General features: G+C 46.0%; 1 protein-coding gene across 2 annotated transcripts in view; it reads left to right on the top strand.

Moving 5' to 3' along the window:
* The window catches only part of HERC5 (HECT and RLD domain containing E3 ubiquitin protein ligase 5), a 361,249-nt gene that overhangs the window by 153,709 nt on the left and 185,943 nt on the right, over window positions 1-21,597 (top strand). For both annotated transcript variants that reach the window (XM_085635568.1, XM_085635578.1), the window contains exons 10-11: window positions 18,464-18,523; window positions 20,897-20,996. In XM_085635568.1, coding sequence (XP_085491694.1) covers window positions 18,464-18,523; window positions 20,897-20,996 — 160 coding nt within the window. The remainder of the gene's footprint in view (window positions 1-18,463; window positions 18,524-20,896; window positions 20,997-21,597) is intronic.

Raw genomic sequence — 21,597 nt, 5'->3', positions numbered from 1 at the left:
AACCACACCAAGCTCCGTTCCGAAGCCATCGGTGTCGAAACCTGGCCTCTCGGTGCCGACCAAACATAAATCCCTCGGCGCCAAAACTCCCGTGCCGAAACCTGCCTCGGCACCGAACAAAAAATCAGAGGCCCCGAAAAAGCATGGCACAGATAAACCAAAGAAGCCGTCGGCCCTGAAAGCATCGGCGCCAACAGATCAATCGGTGCCGGAGGAACTATTCACGCCAGATCCTCTACAAAAGACTTTAACAAAGGATCCAAAGACTGGACATTTGACTTTGTCTTCAAAGAAAAGACATTTAGACAAACCAGCTCCTCCTACACCGCCAAAACGGAAGGACTCTGCCACATCCCCTTTCAGAGTACCTTCCCCACCACCTCCACCTCCTCCACTCTCTTCTCTCCATCTCCGACCCCTCCACCTTCTCCACCCTTGCCTCATCGCTCTCCGACCCTGTCTCCAGATCCTGATGACCAAGGGGATCCATACTATGATCCAACAGATGCCCCACAAGACCCCACCCCTCCGGGAACACCAGACCCATGGGGAGGATTATCATAATCCAGATGTCCCAGATGTACCTCAGGATGATCTTTATCCATCCAGGCCATCTCCACCAGAGGACTCCTTGGGGTTCCACCACTTGTTACAACGGGCGGCACATTATCATGGGGTGGAGTTACACACTGATCCAGTTGAGGAAGACTTCCTACTTGATACCTTTGACATCGCAGATAAATCTACTGCCATACTACCCATGCTTAAAGGGGTGACCAAACATGCGGCAGAGGTTTTCAAAGACCCAGTCAGGGCTAGGGTCTTAAACCTCAGAATAGAGAAAAAATATAAGGCCGCCCCCACAGATCCTGCCTATATTAAAGGACCTGCACCCTTAGACTCATTAGTGGTATCCACAGCTAGGAAGCGGTCCAATTCTCAGTCATCGGGTGAAGCTCCACCACCCGATAAGGAGTCCAAGCTCCTAGACACGTCAGGCAAACGCACTGCCTCGCAAGCTGCCAATATGTGGCGTATCGCCAACACGCAAGCGCTGTTGGCAAGGTACGACAGAGCGCACTATGATAAGCTGGAGACTATCATGCAACATCTCCCAGAAAAATATAAAAATAGGGCTCATGAACTAATACAAGAGGGAAAGACCATTACCAACACCTCTATTAAATGTGCACTTGACGCAGCAGACACAGCTTCCAGGGCTATAAACACCAGTGTTCTGCTTCGCCGCCACGCCTAGCTCAGAATCTCAGGTTTTAAGCAAGATGTACAAGCATCTATACTAAACCACCTTTTGACCAGCAACACTTATTTGGCCCAAAAGTAGACGAAGCCCTGGAAAAAATGAAAAAAGATACAGATACGGCGAAGTCTATGGGAGCATTACAGTCCCACCCTCCTAGACGCTCTTTTCGCCGCTCCTCCTTTCGAGGCACTGGCAGGGGCTACTCTGCCGATAACGCCTCCACATCCTACAAGTCCCCTCCTCAGACTACCTTCACAAAGGGCTATCAAAGAGGTGGATATAGAGGAAACAATAATAAAGGCTGGGGCAAAACCAACACCGCCTGTTCTGCCACACCGCCCACACAATGACTTTCCCCCACTCCCCCCAGACCATTCCACTCCAGTCGGGGGCAGACTACAAAACTTCTTTCAAACCTGGGAGACCATAACATCAGACAAATGGGTGACCCAAATTATTCGGTCAGGGTACTGTCTCGAATTAACATCCACCCCCCCAAATATTCCACCCAGGCACCGTACAATGTCGCAAGAACATACCACATAGCTCAAACAAGAGGCAATCTCCCTCCTGCAAAAACAGGCTATAGAGCAGGTCCCCATCAATCAACAAAATTTAGGGGTCTACTCTCTACTTTCTGATACCAAAAAGAGACGAGACTCTACGACCCATTCTAGACCTCCGGCCTCTCAATACATACATTCAGACCATTTTCACATGGTAACTCTCCAACAAGTTCTCCCACTCCTCTGCCAGAACGATCTTCTCACCACACTGGACTTGAAAGACGCATACTTTCATATTCCAATACACCCTTCCCATAGAAAGTACCTCAGATTTGTAGTGGACGGCCAACATTATCAGTTCAAGGTTCTCCCCTTCGGGGTCACAACCGCACCAAGAGTGTTCACCAAATGCCTAGCAGTAGTGGCGGCACACTTCAGAAGACAACACATTCACGTCTTCCCTTACTTGGACGACTGGCTAATAAAAGCCACGTCCTACAACCAATGTGTGCAACATACAAACACCACCATCCAAATACTTCACCAGCTAGGTTTCACGGTGAACCACCAAAAGTCCCAGCTGATACCGTCTCACACAAAGCAATACCTCGGTGCCACTATAGACACCTGTAGGAGAGTAGGGTCTGCTATCCTATGGTCACCCCAAATTTTTGCTTTTTGCTTCACTGGTTTTTGACATATTGAGGCTGTGGGCCTGCTAATCAGATCCCCAGCCTGCTGTTCTCTCTACTAAATTGACACTATGCACTCCAGGTGCATAACCAATTGGAATTGGATCACCCTGTGAGCCCCTGTACCAGTGTACACTAGGTACCCAGGGCATTGGTGTATCTAAGGCCTACCAGGGGCTGAAGCATGTATTGTGCCACCCCTGGCCTGGCCTAGCAATTTGACACAACTGGCTGATCACTCAGCTGGGGTAAGTTGGTGTAACCACCTCTTACTTAGGTGTAGTATACCTATACCTAACCTTAAATGGGACACATGTTAACCTATAAGTCACTCCTATGGCAGGCCTTAACAATCCTGAAGGCAGAGTGCTTGGTTCCATGTGAGATGGTGCTCTGGCATGAGCTGAGCCTGTCTGCAGTGGTCGGAACAACTTCCTTCTACCGTTCCCAGATATCGCCATACCATATACTCTTAAGTGCATTATGAACCTCGCGGTTAAATGCTAACTTTGGTTTGGCTTTATCAAAACATGTCGAGTAAGGTGTCATACGAATTGGAATACTAACCCCTCGCCAATTCTGGCGACGGGGTTAGCATTCCACCCTTCTAGAGGGACACGACATGTACAGTACCTGAAACCCGGGTAAAATCAGACATAGCCTCAGCTCCACAAAATGGATGCTGCCACCACAGACACAAGTCTGCCCTCCTGCTGCTGGGAGTCCTTCCAGCTTGGGAGACGTGGACAAAGGGTTTCCTGCCAGGGGAGGTGCGAGCACCACCCCAGACAGGATTTTGTGTATTGGTCAGGTAGGGCTTGAATAGAATCAGACATGCCTGAGGCTCACAAGGAGCCTCGGTGCATATGCCAGTTCAAACCGGTCCTGGGGCACACCAGCCCCGGACCTGGGGCGAGCTGGACCAAGGAATGGGGGTGTAACCACTTCTTTCCTGGTCCCACCCTTAGGGAGGGACCTAGCAGGTAGTCCGGCCCCTAGAATCCGCTTAAAGGTAGGAGCTGTGTCCTAAGACTTCAGACATCCTGGAATCAACTTAATACAAAGAAGAAGACGGGAACTTCGACGCTCTGCTGCACAGAGGACTGAAGGAAATCTCCCCTATGGTCAGGGAGTGACCATCTTGCTAACGCAAGCACCATCCAGCAACTCGACGTCTGCTTTGCCGCCGCCTCCTGCCGGAGTCCGAGCCCAGAGACCGACAAGACCTGGACCTCCAGACCTCTCACCGCCCGATCCACAGTCCCTGCAAAGAAGGAACCCGTGGAGGCACCGAGACACGTGGAGCCAGCCATCTTGAAAAGACACTCGACAAGCTGCAAGCGCAACAACAGAGGCTCCCTCCAAGTTGTGCTTTGGGTCCTGAGACGCCCAACATCCGAGCAGCATCTGCACCAACGGTGAGCCCTCCAGCATCTCCACGATCTGCGTGGGGCCCCTCTGCACTTTGCATCTCGACGCGCCTGCCCGGTCCCTTGCCCGTTGGCTAGTGGCCATTTTGGCGATTAACTTTGAAAACTACGACACTGGTCTGGTTGCTCCAGACTGGCCCCTGCTTCCCTCCAAAGGAGCAGCCCCTCTGACCTTGCTGGTCAGAGTAAACAGCTTTCTTCAATTCCTGCGACTCCTGCTTTTGCCAAGGCTTGTTTGCTTCCTTCGAGTCGCCGACACCGCCGACAGTGAGAGCCTGCGTGGGACAGCTCGTGAACCGACTCCTGGACGTCGTCGACCTTCAGGGACCACGTGGCTGCGGAGACAAGCTACACCTCTTCACCTGTTTGCACCCGACATCGCCTGGTACCTACCTGGTGCCACTCCGGTCACTGGCTAGTGACTGTGAACACTGTCCCCTCTGCTTACAGGTCTTCTTCAACTCCGATCCACCCTTGGATCCACCGCATCTCTTCTGGACCGGCCGCCTGCAGCATCTTTGTCACCAGGCTCCATTGAACAGATAGACGAAACCCGACGCACTTCGAGACCTATGCACCCGCTTCCTGTGGGTGAGGTAAAGCTGGCACTCCGGTGCACAAGTGTAGAGTGACATCGCTAATGCCTAGATCTGAAGTCTTGATTTCGTAGTTCAACCAGAAGACCCTTTTAGCAGTAACTTTTGAACTTTTACGCACCCATTGAAAACCTATGGGAGCCCGCGTGTAACTTTCCTCACTGCACACGTGACCCGTGGACCTCCTGGTCACTAACTAACGTTAGCTCCTTGTAGGCCCAGCGATTCTAGAGGCCCTAGGCCTTTTCCCTTTCCTAGTCGTGGTACTTATACCACTATTTTAGTATATGGTTTGAGCGGCCACCAGGGCCTATCCATATAAAGTGCAACTTCTGTATATTGTAATACTTTCTTGTTTAACGATTAGTGCCCCTGTGCTCATAAAGAGTCTAGGGGATACTTTGAGTAATAAATACATATATATTTTGAATATATATCTGTGTGGTGTCCTTTCATTGGTATAAAGGGGGGTTACATATGGTAAAACAGCCTGCTTAACACGCTTTAACGAGTTTAGCCTCAAAGACTGCTTAGTCTACGCTACCACTAGGGCAGCTAGTCCGAAAAGGTTGACTTACAACCACACCATAAGGGTTGCTTGGCATGGTACAAGGTGGTCACTTTAACTAGTGAACATCATATACCAGGCCAACTTCTCACAACACCTCAAAAGCTATAGCCTATCCCAATCCAGCCAGAATCGCAAGCATACAAGCCTTGCGTCAAAGATTCATTCCTCGGCACTCTCTCCCAGCAAGAGTGTTTATGAAGCTAATAGGGATGATGGCATCTTGCATTTTCATAGTGCCTCCTGCAAGACTCCACATGCGTCCACACCAAGAGTGCCTAGCACGCCAGTGGAACCAGGCCCAGGGGCAACTGACGGATCTGGTGTTGGTGGATGGTCGCACCCATCGCTCTCTGCAGTGGTGGAACACCACAAATCTTTCCAAAGGGCGACCGTTCCTGGACCCGGTTCCTCGGGTAATTCTAACAACGGACGCATCGCTCTCCGGTTGGGGAGCGCATCTATTACACCTCACAGTGCAAGGTATATGGACGCCACAACAAAAGTTACTCCACATAAACCATCTGGAGTTATTGGCGATCTTTCTAGCCCTGAAATCATTTCAGAAACAAATCTCAGCCAAAGCAGTCCTCATTCGCACAGACAATATGACTGCAATGTACTACATTCAAAAACAGGGGGGACACACTCTCCACAGCTCTCTCGATTAGCACAGAGCATATGGAGATGGGCAATCCCGCAAAAAGTCTTTCTCCTGGCACAACATGTCCCAGGGATACAAAACACCATGGCAGATCTGCTCAGCTGACAAACTCAGCAAATGCACGAATGGGAACTGCATCCACAAGTTCTTCACCCCTTCTTTCACAAGTGGGGGCATCCTCAGATAGACCTCTTCTCCACCCCCGAAAACAAAAAATGCCCAAGCTTCGCCGCCAGATACCCACACCCATTGTCCAAAGGCAATGCGATATGAATGAACTGGTCAGGCAAATTTGCTTACGCCTTTCCGCCCCCCGCTAATTCCATTAGTGGTAAGGAAGCTACAACAGCACTCCCTCACACTCATTCTGGTAGCTCCAACATGGGCCAGGCAGCCGTGGTACACCACACTACTACAGATCTCAGTGGTACCACACCAAAAATTACACCTGTCCTCATGCCTCCTAACCCAGAACCATGGAGAGATCAGGCACCCAGACCCAGCTCAGCTCAACCTTGCGATCTGGCTCCTGAAATCTTAGAATTTGGATACCTTAACCTTCCCCCTGATTGCATGAACATTATCAGGGAAGCCAGACGTCCTACCACTCGAGCATGCTATGCCGCAAAGTGGAAAAGATTTTTTATTTACTGCCGTAACAATACAATCAACCCTTTACATGTATCCATACAGCACATCATATGTTACCTGCTCCATCTACAAAGGTGTAACCTGGCATACACATCCATCCGTTTACACCTAGCAGCAATTGCTGCTTACCTGCAAAACAGACAGCATTTATCACTTTTCAGAGTGCCTGCTATTAAAGCTTTCATGGAAGGCCTTAAAAGAGTAATTCCACCAAGAGCACCACCCTCACCTGTGTGGAATCTAAACGTAGTTCTTACAAGGCTGATGGGACCGCCTTTCGAAGCAATGCATAAATGTGAGCTACAGTTCCTTACTTGGAAAACAGCTTTTCTCGTAGCTATCACTTCCCTTAGAAGGGTTAGTGAAATACAAGTGTTCACTACACAAGAACCTTTTCTACAGATACATCACAATAAGGTGATACTTCACACAAATCCAAAATTTATGCCCAAGGTCATTTCCCCCTTCCATCTCAATCAATCGGCGGAATTACCGGTTTTTTTCTCGCAACCTCAATCTGTTGCAGAAAGGGCTCTACATACACTTGATGTTAAAAGGGCTTTACTTTACTATATACAAAGAACGCAATCTTTTAGAAAGACTAAACAGCTGTGTGTCTCGTTCTCTCCACCACATAAAGGCAACCCCATCTCAAAATCAGGGATAGCTAGGTGGATTGTAAAATGCATACAAATTTGCTATCACAAAGCAAAAAGAACATTATCTGTTCCACCTAAAGCCCACTCTACAAGAAAGATAGGGGCTTCTATGGCGTTTCTAGGGAACATACCCTTAGATGACATCTGCAAAGCAGCCACATGGTCAACACCGCACACCTTCACAAAACATTACTGTGTAGATGTGCACACCAAACAACAAGCTAGTTTGGGCCAGGCTGTATTAAAGACACTGTTTCAAACCACTGCAACGGATACCGGTGGTCGCCACTAGGGTTGGGTACTGCTATATAATGTATGCACAGTGTATAATCTCCAGCTCATATGCCTCGAACGGAATATGCTACTTACCAGTATGCATCTGTTCTTGGCATGTCGAGCTGCAGATCTATACACGCCCACCCGCCTCCCCGGCTACCTGTATCCGTTCCAGTCTATCTTATTTAGATACAACACACATGGGTTTCTTTACTATTATCACTACGCTCCATCTTTTCCCTGCTGGCGAAAAACAATCTGAGGATGGAGCCGAAGCCCATGCGCAGTACGGACCGAAGGAGGAGTCACCGAACTCGTGACTTCCAAACACTGTCCAAGAAGAAAAACAAACTGCAAACATCCGGGCCCAACACCAGATGGCGATCTATGCACAGTGTTTAGATCTGCAGCTCTACATGCCAAGAACAGATGCATACTGGTAAGTAGCATATTCCTTCCAGCCTCTACAGGTCCCTCCTGCCAATGTTCCAGACCCTCTACAAAAACTATGTGAGAGTTGGGAAGACAATGTACGGGAACATGATGACAACGGCAGGTGTAAAACTAAAATAGCCTTGTGGTTGTTGACCATCACCTTCAGTGTTAAGCTCATACAATTGAACTACATCCACTGAGTATACTACAGCTTGGTCAGGTTGAGGAAAATGAAGTGGGCTGAGTTGGCGTGTTGTCTGCGATGTAGAGACCCAAAGGGGTCCTTTTTCCATGTCATATGGGTCTGCCCCACCATAATCACCTACTGAAATTCAACACACAATTTACTTGCATCCCTCATAGAAACCTCTGAAGCCCTGGACCCAAAGGTGGCCCTTCTGGTGATAATGGAAGGCTGGGTGTACACCAGACACCAGAGACTGGTAGCTTGAATCGGCTATCTGGGAGCCAAAAGAGACACAGCCAGATGCTGGAGATCCCCTGACCACCCTAGTATCCACTTGGTCTCAGGGAACGGACTACAGCTTTAGGGCCAAAAAAGAAATGTATAAATGGTGAGGTTGCACCTCCAAACATCAAAAGATTTATGGCCTGTGGCTTTCAGGTTCTTCATTGACAGAGATTAAGATTAACGCTTTGTAATTTATCCAGGTACTGTAATGTTTGGGTCCGATTGTCACACTGACTAATCTTGTTAAACAGATGTTTTTTGTTTTGCTGTGATGGTCTACCTTGGTTGTACCTTCTATTTGGTTAGCCACACATTAAAGCAATAAACAGGTGTGTAAATATATATATGTATTACTAAAGCATGATGTGGTAGTGCACTGTCATATACATACAGCACATTTCCATTGAAATGGCCTCAAACTTTCCCACTGACATGACGTTTTACTGATCAAACTATATGGCAACAAAGGGATAATTTGTGGAAATTGGGTCCCTGCAAATATTTATCATTTCCACATCACCAAGTAAAGTGTTCTGATTTCTTTTTACCTTATTAAAGCATTTGTTTCCATCAGACTTCAGAATTACAAAGAACGTGCTTTCATTTCTACTGAAATATATTTTGAAATATTTGTAGAGTTCATTTACAAGCTATGTAAATGTTGTGTGTTAGCAAGAAATTACATCCTACATACTTGCATTTCACACAGCCAGTACCATTGCCAGACAGTTTACTTTACTTTTCTTTCTCTGACTACAAAGATAAAGAATGTTGTAAACATCTGTCTCCAGAATAAAATAAGCAGAAAGGTGTAAGAAGACATAAGCTGTCATTTGACCTCTGTCATTGAACACACAAGAAATGTGAAGGCATCTTTATTGCTCATTCACTTTCTAAATGAACAGAGCACCTCTTCTGTGCCAGCTCAAACTTTCTAGCCAGACCGGGCCAGGAGGCTGGAAAACGAGCTCACCCTGATAAAATTTGACTCGCCATAGCGAGTGGGCAAGGTGATTTCTCGAGGACTGAATCCCACCCTGGTGATACTAGAATGCAAATTGGTACCTGCCCGAGGGACTTAGACACAATTCAAGTCTTCAGAAATATTCCAAGAAGCAGATGTATTTATCAGATTTATTTATGAATTCAATCAATCAAACACCACTCTAATAGTTTATGTCTTGTGTTTCCATTGTGAGAAAAGGACATCCTCGGAAGCATATGAATATTGCCTCATCCTCATAGGTATAGCAGCCAAACAAAGCCATATCAGCCTGTCCCATACATTTGATGACCGGTACACAAACCTTTTAATGGCATCTACCTCAGCTCAACATCTCACTGAGCTTCAAAGCAGCATCTTAGTCATGCATTACTTTTCAATTGGACAAGATTATAATTACAACCGAAACATCCTTTGTGGAGGCTTGTATCCACTCCGAGATTAACCCATTGTTTTTAAGTACATGTGGGTACTCATACAGCGTAAACTTAGCTAGGAAACAACAGAGTACTGAACAAAAGTACGAAGATCCTAGTTGTGTACTTCAAGGGTGGTACAATGAGATAAGTGACTAGCTAAATTGCTGTTGTAGTGGGTGTGTCATTTACAAGGCCTCGTGGATGCAGAACAGAGAAAATTATTTTATTTGTTTATAATGTTATCTACTGAATACACTACACACACCAGCAGTTCATCTCATGAGTTTTTGATTGGAATTGAAGGAAATACCCTGGGGAACCAGAATTCAAGGCATCCATCCCCTGGATATCATATTGTCACTCCTGCCAAGGAATTTTCTCTCAAAAGGTGTTCTTGTTGTATAAGTTTTATTTCGACAGCTCATGTCATAAAAGCTATACAAATGGCATTTTATATCAAAGAAGAAAAGATAGACATTCCATACAACATCATTTAAAAAATAATATATACAAGCAATCCATCATGGTGCACCACTGCACCCGCGGTGTAGGGTGCAGTTACAGGGATCAGCAGTAAAAGAGTTGATACACATATATCAATAAAAGCATACATGTGATTCATTAAAAATAAGAGGGATAGAGCAGCATAACAGTGCTTCTTATTAAAACCCCTTGTGTTAGACTCAAGTTGCAACCCCCAGCAGACCTCTATAGAAATACCAGCCCTCCTTAGACCAACATCGCGGAGAGGTTAAGGTCAGTAAAGTGCATGTGCATAACATATGTATATAAAACTTAAATAGCCAGCCTTTGAGCCCTACAGCAATTGCGTGTCAGCATCATTCAGCTGAATGCTGTGTCATTCCTGTCTAAGTCTTCCTTCTAATAAACCATGCATGACTGAGAAACTTTGCCACACAACAAACAAAGAGAGGTCTGGTATCTGATCTAAGGATGCGCAGGGCGGCCCGATAGTCCTGTGTGCCCAATTGCCGGAAAATCAGTTTTAGCCACTTTACCCTCGGGTGTTATATGCCTTGCAAGCAAACATGACGTGGGCAACACTTTCTACTGGGGCCCTGCAGTATGGGCAGTCCTTTGGAGTTTGGTTGCATGGATGCTATTTTGCTGTTTCGTGGACAGGATGCGTGCCAAACCTAAAGTAGATGAATAGCATCCTGTTTCGAGGGACCTGGATTATATCTAAAAAGGGCTCGAAGTGTCTGGTCTGTTTATGAAGATAAAATTCTGCTGTTAATCTGCCCACGTTTGTTTTTTGGTTTCTTGATGGTCCACCCATTACCAATACAAACGTTTGAGCTCTTCTTTCCTTGGTGGGTCCTGCTTGTCCCAATGCGCTTGAAGCCCCAGTACTGACATAATTCTCCTAACGTTGGAAATCCAACCTATTTTACTGCTGGTGTCTATCCGTATAACCTCAGTAAGGGCTTCGACATAGGGGAGGAGCTCTGGGGTCAAAATGTATTCAGCATGCAAGCGTTATTTGCTCTCTAGAGATATTTCCCCCAATGAGCCTCTCTAAGGTAGCCACCTGCACTATTCAGTGAGTCTTCTGCAAGTGCTGATCTCTGACCAGATGCAGAATCGAACAGATGACCTTAAGAAATCGCTTAGCTAATTTTTATTCTTGTCTAGCTGTCTCCATCACTTTCTCATTTAGCTTCTGCTAAGTTATCTGACTCACTGGTTATGCTGGAAGGTTTCTGTGTATAAGAGTATGTTATGTGTATTTGTAAAGGGTACTATCACCCCTGAGGGTGTTCTGATGATGAGCAGGTGTGTGTGTGCCTCCTAGCCTGCCTATGCTAGGCTGGTTAATTATAAAGCCAGGTCTTCAGCTTCTTACAGAACTCAAAAAGAGAGCAGGGGGCACTGATGTGGAGTAGGAGGCTGTTCCACGCTTTAGGAGCAATGAAAGAGAACGCCGTCCTCTTGATCTGGTTCTATGTATGTGCACAAGAATGAGTTCTGCGAAGCAAAGGTTTCTGGGCCTAGCCCTACCTATGGTAGGTTGGTTAATTGAAAAGCCAGGTTTTCAGCTTCATGCAGGATTAAAGAAGAGAGGAGGAGGCTCTGATGTGGAGAGGGACGCCGTCTCACGCTTTAGGACCGATGTAAGAGAATGCTTGGCCCCCAGATCTAGCTCTATGTATACGTGGAATGGTTTTGAGTAGAGGTGTCTGGATGGTTGGGGGAAGGAGATCTGACTGTTCCAATAGGTGGGGCCTGAGTTGTGGAGTACTTTGAATGTGTGTCTGAGGAGTTTTTTTTTTTGTAAACAAATTTTATTCGTCAAAGACACATCCAGCGATGCTCTGTGACCCAGAGACTTCAACCATATCAAAAGACAACATACCAGCTTTGACATTTTTCTCATGAAGTATCGTATACAGACTACAAAAGAGACATGCAGAACCAAAGCAGTCCCCTCCCTTAAAAAAACATAACACCACCCCCCACCCCACTCCCCCACCCATCGCACTGTCCATCCAGTCAAAGCAGCAGATCTATGCACGACTACTATTCTGTTCCGTCCATGACCCATACCCCCCAGACCCGGCTGTGCCTGGTACTCCAGTGTGCCATGCCTCTTTAAAGCTAGAGGGAGATGGTCCACCACCCACCCAACTATTCCTCCAATATGAGCTCTAAGTCCAGTCCCCTGTAGTCCGCCCAGCGCTTCCATATTTTATAATGTTTACGGGGGCAGCCCCGTGCCACATAGATGGGGGCCTCCAGTCCCATACAAAAATCGAGACCGGTCTTCCAGAGAGATAGTGAAGGTGCGACTGTCGCCTTCCACGCCCTCGCTATATCTCGCTTGGCTAGAGTAAAACCCAGGAGCATGTGTCTGAGGAGTTTGAATTGAGGGTGTTTGTGTATTGTAAGCCAGTGTAGTTCCCTGATGTGTGTTGTAATGTGAGTTCTGTGTGGGAGGATAAGGATGAGTCTGCTGCTGAGTTCTGGATGGTTTGTAGTCTTCTAGTGAGTTTCTTGGTGATGCCGGCGCAGAAGGTGTTCCCATAATCCTAAGTGAGTGACAGTTTTTCTTGTGTTACTTGGGAGCCATTTGGAGATCTTCCACAGCATCTTCAGGGTGTGGAAGCAGGATGCAGTGATGGCGTTGACTTGTGCAGTCAGTTTTTTGTCAATGATTATTCTGGGGTTCCTGATGTGGGTTCTGGGTGTGGGTCCGAGTTTGACTAGCCACTATTGGGAATCCCATGAGGAGCTGTTCTTGCTGACGAGCACTATTTCTGTCTTATTCGTTTTGAGCTTGAGACAGTTGGCTTTAATCCAGTTTGTGAATTTGGTCATGCAGACAGTGAACTTGTTTCTTGTGTTGAGGGTCTTGTCCGAGAGGGAGAGAATGAGCTGCGTGCCGTTGGTGTTGGAGAGGATGTTGATGTGTGCACAGATGACATTGGGCAGAGGGATCATAGATGCATTGAAGATGGTGGGGCTGAGCGATGAACCTTGAGGCACTCCACAGACAAGTTTGGGGGCTTCCGAGGAGTAAGGTACCAAGCTGACAGCTTGTGCTCTATCTGTTAAGGAGGAGCAGATCCAGCAGACAGAGGGTCCTTTGATGGCAATCTCGTGCAGACGCCATGTGAGGAATGGGTGTGAGACTGTGTCAAATGCTGCAGAGGGGTCCAGATGCATAAGCACTGTCGTGTCTCCTCTATTATGGATCATGTTGGTGTCTGTGATGGCGATGAGTGTTTCCGTACTGTGGTTGGGCCTGAGTCCAGACTGCATAGCATTGAGGAGCTCGTGGTTGCTGAAGTGCTTGGTGAGACATCAGTTGATTGGTTTCTTTATTGGGTATGGTAGGAGGGAGATGGACTCTATGGTAGGAGAGTACAAAAGTAAGGAAATATCAATTTGTTGTCTAGGATTTCCTGCACTATTTGTGTCTAACTCCTTTCAGTTCAGTAACCCAGCCTCCCCACCCGCAGCTGTTGTCCTGCTATTTTTCCGCTGTTATGTTGGTAGAAAGATATTGAGGGTGAGTCATGCAGTACACCCAGGTAGGAAGCAAGCGCTAGAGGGCATTAGGGGGAAAGCAAAGCCATTCCATTACTTATATAATAATTGCGTTGACACAGTTACAGTACCAGAGACGCAACTGCTCTGTACCTATCTGTCGCTAGCAGTGGAAGCTTAGGACAAAGATAACATGGGCACCTACAAAGGAAACACTAAAATTGCCCCAAAAATATATTTTTCCTGACGGCAGTCTTCAATCAATATTCTTATATCAGTACAGTACTCCACATCTTTGGTCTAATGGTGGACAAAGCAACCTATTCAGTTACTAAAAAATAAAGAGAAGCTCACTACACTCCTACAGCCTGCACTCATGTATGTAGGATTACAGCTACCCTTGAGGCGGAAGCCGGGGGTGTTGCTTCTTAACTCTTTTTTTTAAACTTGTCATACGCGCTATTTGCACATTGCTATATTGTTGTGATTGTATTGCATTTTACCTGCGCTTCTGGTGCTTTGGGCCGGTCATCTTCCCCAACTGCTGATCCAGTGCTAGGACGAGAAGGGCGAGTCCTTAGCCGCCATTGCCACCCACGAGTCACCTGGCCACGCCCCTCGCAGTTAGCCACGCCCCCTTTCCGTCGTATTTAACGCCGTTGCTGAGTTACGAGCCGGTGTTTACAGCTACATTTGAGGCGGAAGCCGGGGGTGTTGCTTCTTAACTCTTTTTTTTAAACTAGTCATACGCGCTATTTGCACATTGCTATATTGTTGTGATTGTATTGCATTTTACCTGCGCTTCTGGTGCTTTGGGCCGGTCATCTTCCCCAACTGCTGATCCAGTGCTGGGACGAGAAGGGCGAGTCCTTAGCCGCCATTGCCACCCACGAGTCACCTGGCCATGCCCCTCGCAGTTAGCCACGCCCCCTTTCCGTCGTATTTAACGCCGTTGCTGAGTTACGAGCCGGTGTTTACAGCTACCCTTGAGGCGGAAGCCGGGGGTGTTGCTTCTTAACTCTTTTTTTTAAACTTGTCATACGCGCTATTTGCACATTGCTATATTGTTGTGATTGTATTGCATTTTACCTGCGCTTCTGGTGCTTTGGGCCGGTCATCTTCCCCAACTGCTGATCCAGTGCTGGGACGAGAAGGGCGAGTCCTTAGCCGCCATTGCCACCGACGAGTCACCTGGCCACGCCCCTCGCAGTTAGCCACACCCCCTTCCCCTCCCCATAACTATGCACATGCCTTGGAAGCGCAGCGGACGAGCGCAGCGGGCACGCACTCAGCACGCCGAAGACTAGCCCGTCTGTGCCCGTCCGGGCCAGTACGGGGCTTGGGGCAGAAGGCTATACACCCCCCGACCACAGGAAGCTGGTAAGATCCTCGCTGGAACTTCGAGCGCTTCGCCCAATTCCCAACCCAAGTTGCACCACACTCAATCTCCATAGTACTGGAATGGTGTCGTGTAATAAGTGCAAGCTTACCACAACCATCCTCCAACCGTTCCCTGATGCTGCTAGAAGACATAGGAAACACAAACAACCTAGTTTTGTTGAGGGAAAGAAATTCGTGCTCTATAGTACGAACTGCCGCTCACTACCCAAGCAGAGACTGGACATTTTCAACCTCTTATTAGAGGCAAATCCTAGTGTCCTCTTTCTGACAGAAACATGGCTACACGAGAGTGCGGGCCCTGATGTGGCTTCTGCCCTCCCCGCTAACTATGCTATCACTAGGATTGACAGACAAAACCAGTCAGGAGGTGGAATTGCTATCATTTTCGATAGAGATGTAAAGTGTACTTTTGAACAAATTACCATCCCTGACTGTGAAGCGGGTTTTTTCAAAATCTCCCTGAATCCTAACTATACAATGTCCGGCATACTGTTATACCGGCCCCCCGGAAATTCCTCCATATAGGCTTCCAACTTAGCAAACTATATTACTCCTTACTATATTGCATCAAAAAATTTCTCACTCATTGGTGACTTAAATTTACACTTGGAGGATCCATCCATTCCCGCTTGTACTAATTTACTTGATGACTTGAAGGCCCTAAATTTGACCTTAATTAATACTGGACCGACTCATAATAAAGGTCACCTGCTCGACCCCATTTTCTCCAACCTTACCGAGCTCAAATGGCACAACACATCTCCTATCTGTTGGTCGGACCATTATTTAATTGAATTGAGTATAAAACTTCTACCTACCGCTTTCACGACACCCGACGTTTCTGTTATATCGAGGAAAAATTGGAAGTCACTTGACATGGCCAAATTAAATGAGGCACTTCATGAAAATCCTCCTAGGAAGGTCCATAACATGAATAGCCTGGCTGAAGCCACTCATAAATGGCTCAGCGACGCTGCTGACCACTGCTTATCTACCACTTCCATCAAAAGTAACAGACACCGTCATCCTGCTCCATGGTTTAATGATCTCCTAAAAATAGAAAAATCAAGATGTAAGGCATTGGAGCGAAAATGGCGTAAAGACTACGACCCTGAAGCTAAAAACATCTATCACGTGGCCAGGAATTTATACCACTCCTCCTGTGCAAAAACTCGTGCAGCCTTTGTGTCCCATTCTATCACGGAAGCAACTAACAAGTCGAAAACTCTGTTTAACCTGGTCAAGGATCTAGCTGGTGCCCACGCCACAGCCGTGGCTCCCCCACTAAACTCACAACAATGCCAAGATCTTGCATGTTTCTTTTCTGAGAAAATTGAAAAAATCATCAGGGACATAAAAACCAACAACACCATATCTCCCCTTTCCATCGATTTGGAACTTGCCTCCTTCGGTGAAAATACCTTGGAATCTTGGCCCCTCATTACGGTAGACACAATGAAAACCATTCTTAAAAACACTAAGTCCGGTTCCCCCAGGGACCCCGTCCCAATTAAATTCATCAAACAACTTGATGACCAGTCCTTAGGAGTTATAGTTGATTCGCTCAACGCTTCATTTGAACTTTCCTCAGTCCCGACTCTCTGGAAACACGCCGTGGTCACGCCTCTGTTAAAAAAGCCTACAGCTAACCCGGAATGTTTGGCAAACTATAGACCCATTTCCCTGCTCCCTGCATTTTACAAGTGCATGACATGTCCACACGGCTTTATCCACCTTTGTCGAAAAGAACTCTCTCCTGCACCCCTCACAATCTGGTTTCCGAGTTGGTTTCTCGACGGAAACCACTCTTCTTGGAGTCACGGAACATATCCGCAATCTCCTTGACAAAGGTCAGACGGTCGCGCTCGTGCTCCTTGATCTGAGCGCGGCCTTTGACACTATATCGCATGAAATCCTCATTAAGGCATTGTATAGGAATGGTGTCCGGGGTAAAGCACTTGATTGGATTCGTTCTTTTTTGGGAGACCGGACATTCCAAATAACATCCTCTACGGCCTGCTCTGAATTGTTCAATGCCCCCCACGGCGTGCCTCAGGGATCTATATTGAGCCCTTTATTTTTTAATATTTATCTCAGACCCTTAGCTGATTTAGCAGAACAATCTGGACTCTCCCTTATGACTTACGCAGATCATTCCCAAATTATCTTTTCCCTATCCGAACCAGTCACATCTTCTTCATCTCCCCTCAAACTTGGACTTCAAAACATCCTTAATTGGATGACGAGAAACCAATTAAAACTTAATGGAGACAAGACAGAGGTCCTTCTCTTAGGAAAACAGCAAGAACTCTGGAATCCCACTCACTGGCCTGACAAGTTGGCTGCTTTTCCCACACCAGTGACTCAAGTTCGCAACCTGGGTTTCATCTTGGACAGTGCCCTTTCAATGAGTAAACAGGTCAATAAAGTTGTTGGGCTTTGCCTCACCATTATTAAATGGTTGAGGAAAATTATCTGGATGCTGCCACCTTCTACTCAGAAGACTGTAGTCAATGCCCTCATTACTTCCCGGCTTGACTATGGTAACATTTTGTATCTCGGGTCAAATAAAGCTGTAGTCAGTCGACTGCAACTTGTTCAGAATGCCGCAGTCCGTTTGCTGTGTAAAATTCCTAAAAACTCCGAGGTCTCAAGCTACCGCCGTGAGCTTCACTGGCTCAGGGTTGATAGCAGAATTCGCTTCAAAGCCCTCACATATATGTTCAGAATCAAGGCAGGTACAGCACCTAAATACCTTCTTGCTTTGGCCCATCCTTACTTCCCCAAGCGTAGTCTCCGTTCACAATCACATTCTAATTTTTGTGTTCCAAGAGTTAAATTGGCAAGAATGGGAGGCAGATCGTTTGCCTACCTTGGTCCGTCCCTCTGGAACGCACTCCCTCCTTTCATTCGAAAAGAAGATAACTATGTCAGGTTTCAAAGAAATGTTAAGACCTGGTTATTCGAACAATAACTAGAATAGCTAGTATTCGCCCCTGACATTCCTTGCTGTATCTCGGCGCCGGGAAACCCTTTTTGGGTGGCTGTTGCGCCTTACAAGTTCAAAAAAATAAATAAATAAATAAATAAATAGGATTCACCGTCATACAGCGTGTGTTAAAGAAAGCCATTGCATTATGGAAAGGAATTTTTACATGTGTTACCACTGGATTTCCTATGTCTCGAATGGGCTTTAGGGTTATCTTGTGTGAATATCAAAGCACCCGCTGTCCATCATCTAATGTGTTCTTTTTGCTGTCTGGATAAAACTTAATTGACTAGCATTTTGAAAGGTAGTTACATTTTAATATGTGTTTCATCCCTTGGCTTTGGGGCTTCTCATAGTACCTGATGCAGAGAAAATATATTCCCACTTTTAAATTGTATCTAAAATTGTATTTTTTATTTAATCCTAGGGAAATCAAACAAATCTTTTCATCCGTAGCGTGTATCAATGGAAGTTTCTTGCAACCAAGGTAAGTTCTTGTGCTCGTAATATGTACCACAAAATATACTTTGAGTTAAAACCATTTCTGCAAATCCATCACCAACAATTGTCCATTTCTTCAAAGCAACTTCAAAAGCTCCAGCACCTGTTTCTCACTATCCCTTCTGAAACCACCCCCTGATAAACTATAGCCACCCCAATGGGTCATACAGAAAGACCTTTTTCCCCTTCATGAATGCACTTCTTGAATATGTTCTGGTTTGTCCTGCAAGTATTTAAATTTCTAGTATTGCAAATAACATTGAAATATATTTTAATGTAAGCTAATTAATTGAGTCCTCCTACACCCAGGCAACCTCCTGAAAATTAGACCTTTTCTGGAAATGTAGCAAGTTCTCTTCTTACACTTAGGTTGAAGGCTGCATTTTCTTTTTCAAGGGGCTTTGCACGAGTTGACGCCCACCTAAAGAGAAGCTCACACAGATTGGTGTATTCCCTCATTAGTGGGAAGAATTTTGGAACATTCACATGAAGGCCAAATCAGCATATGAGCTGGATAAATAACCATGCACATTTTAACCATTTCAGGACACGACTGACAAATAGTTATATGTCCAAGAGTCTCACTGAGAATAGATCCTCCTTTCATTCTCCGTCTCTTAGTCTTCATTTACCCCTGTGGCATTTTGTTGTCTATACAGAAAGTTCGAGAAAGGATGTGCAGTGAAAATCATTAACACTGATTGAATTGTAATGAATGAATTACCGTCCACTCTTTCGCCTTATGTACATTATTTCTACCCTGTTGGCGTCAGTGGCAAGATGAGGAAGACCTGAGCTGCGACAGTATCTGTAGATAAGAGTTCAATTAAAGTAGCCTCATGCTCAGACTAACCTCCTCTTTCCTCCTTCTACATCTCAGAGGGGTGTGTGGGGAAACTCAGAGATACTGCTTGTAGTTGCTAAACACCTGGTGCGGCGTAGTTGGCCAAAAAACGATGGAATGCCTGGTAATGCCCTTGACTGAGACTTTTGCAAACATTCCACCCATCACCTTTTGGTGGCTCCCTTGAGGCTCATTTCTTCCACAGCTTCTCCTCCAGATCCCCTATGTGACATGAGCATCTCTTTTCCTCATACATTTGCATGTCTCCCAGACAAGATAGCAATTCAAATCTATGTAGATTTGCTCAAAGCACGAGTACAGGATCATCTGCGCAGCTGCTGAAAGTCACCTAGGGATCCTGTTTGCACCTAAGGACTGAAGAATTGGTTCATGGCAACAGGTAATGGCAAAAAAGAGGTTCTCAAAGATTCCAGGTCTGAGCTACGGTAGGTGCTCATGATATGCAGGCTTGAGGGACCTCCACCTGATCCAATGGCTTTTGCAAGGCATCAGCCCAATCCCCCACCACAATGATCCTTAATACTTCAGTCAGTGCATTTAATGTCCAGAAAGGTAACCACATTTCTCCCATTGTCTGTGGTCCTGGTAGCAGACTAGAGCTGTTCCTTGAGAAGAAGCTGGAAGGTGGTCCCGGATAGTCTGTGTCGATTTGGAAAAGGGTTTGCTTATTACTACAGAGTTCTAACAGAGATACCCCAAGCTTTTTGAAGGACTCTAGTGCAGAGAAGGATTTCCCATTGGGAAGCTCAAGCAGACTTAGTTTGTCTTCCCCATATATTTATATGTAGATGGCAATAGTAGATTGACGCATTTTCTAAGTCACAAAATGCGCCAGCCAGGAATTCGCCTCCTTCCCCGAGTCGAAGCACGAAAGGGAGGATAGAAATGCATATCGGTGGTCGACGAGTTGCATCACGCTTACAAGTCTGGCCAACCCACACCTCCATCCGTGTGTGATGTGAGAAGATGAGATACAAAGAAGGAGTGTACACTGTATATTTCCTGCAGGGTTCAGGTTGTGCAAAGGGACACAAACTGAACTGCTTAGGGCACACAGGAATGGGCCCAGTGCCAAGTGAAGGTTTTGGTCAACAACATGTTACGTAACGTGGATCTTATTGCTATTTTCTCTACCTGCAGTCTGTTGCCATTCCTTGGGGATCTTCTAATATTTCTTGCCTTTCTCTTTAAAGATTGTCTGTATACTCTCACGTCTAGTACACATTGATGTCTGTATACTCTCATGTCTAGTACGCATTCAAATTCAGCTTGCAGTGCCTGGGCCTTTGACAGAACCTAAATCAATTGTGGCATTAGGTTTCAGGATTCGATTAGTGTGTAAATGATACTGTTGCTTGATCATTGATTGTCTTTGTGGCCTCTGGGTGTTCACAGACCAACATTTTTGAATGATGATGCTCAATATTTTTATTTACTGTTGTATGAAAGTAATTTCAAGGCTTTTCTCAAACTTGTGTCCTTTCTTTTCGATAGAGAGAAACTTTGTAAAACTTCAGATATATCGTGGATTGACCTCAAAGCCGCCTCCCACTTTTTTGACATGATTGCAAATCGTGAACAGGTTTTACAGCAGGTAAGGAAAACACTTTTACAAATTGTGTCCCCTTGAAAACTGTGGCCCGGTTTTCAAATCTTTTTGGAGTAAGTCCATCTTAGTCCTGGAATTCAGTAGAGTAGCGTGTAACACGAGTAGCCCATGTAAAGGTTTGCTGAATATGAACCTGGTATGTCACCTTGTGCAGCTTGTTGCAAATTATTTCAAAAGTAGACAAATATGAATCAGTATTGTAAATTGTGCACAATACTCGGACAGGGGTGGTGATACGGGTCTGTGGGCTACGCCTGCCGGATGTTGAGTGAAGGTCTAAGCGGATAGGCAACTTTGAGCAGCTAATGTTGCAATTTTGCTTCGTGCCACAAGGACAATGTGGGTAGTGGGAGGGACACGCCTTGACTAAGGTATCTGATGTGTTATATGTTACATGGTAAAGGGTGTTGAGCTGTAAGCTAATTCTGATAATTGTTGTTTTTGCAATTCTGATAAGGTGGCTGGGATAGTTTAACATGTCTCATGTTAAATGTAAACACTTGAACGATGAACCGTGGGAAAGCATTCATTAGAAGCAGCTGTTACCACATGATATGGTTTGGGCTCTTCTGCACACAGGGAGTGG

This window comes from Triturus cristatus, chromosome 2_1 (genome assembly GCF_964204655.1).
Source record: "Triturus cristatus chromosome 2_1, aTriCri1.1, whole genome shotgun sequence".
Lineage (NCBI taxonomy): Eukaryota > Metazoa > Chordata > Amphibia > Caudata > Salamandridae > Triturus > Triturus cristatus.
Note: the sequence above shows the minus strand (reverse complement) of the source record. Positions and strands in the feature narration are given on the sequence as shown.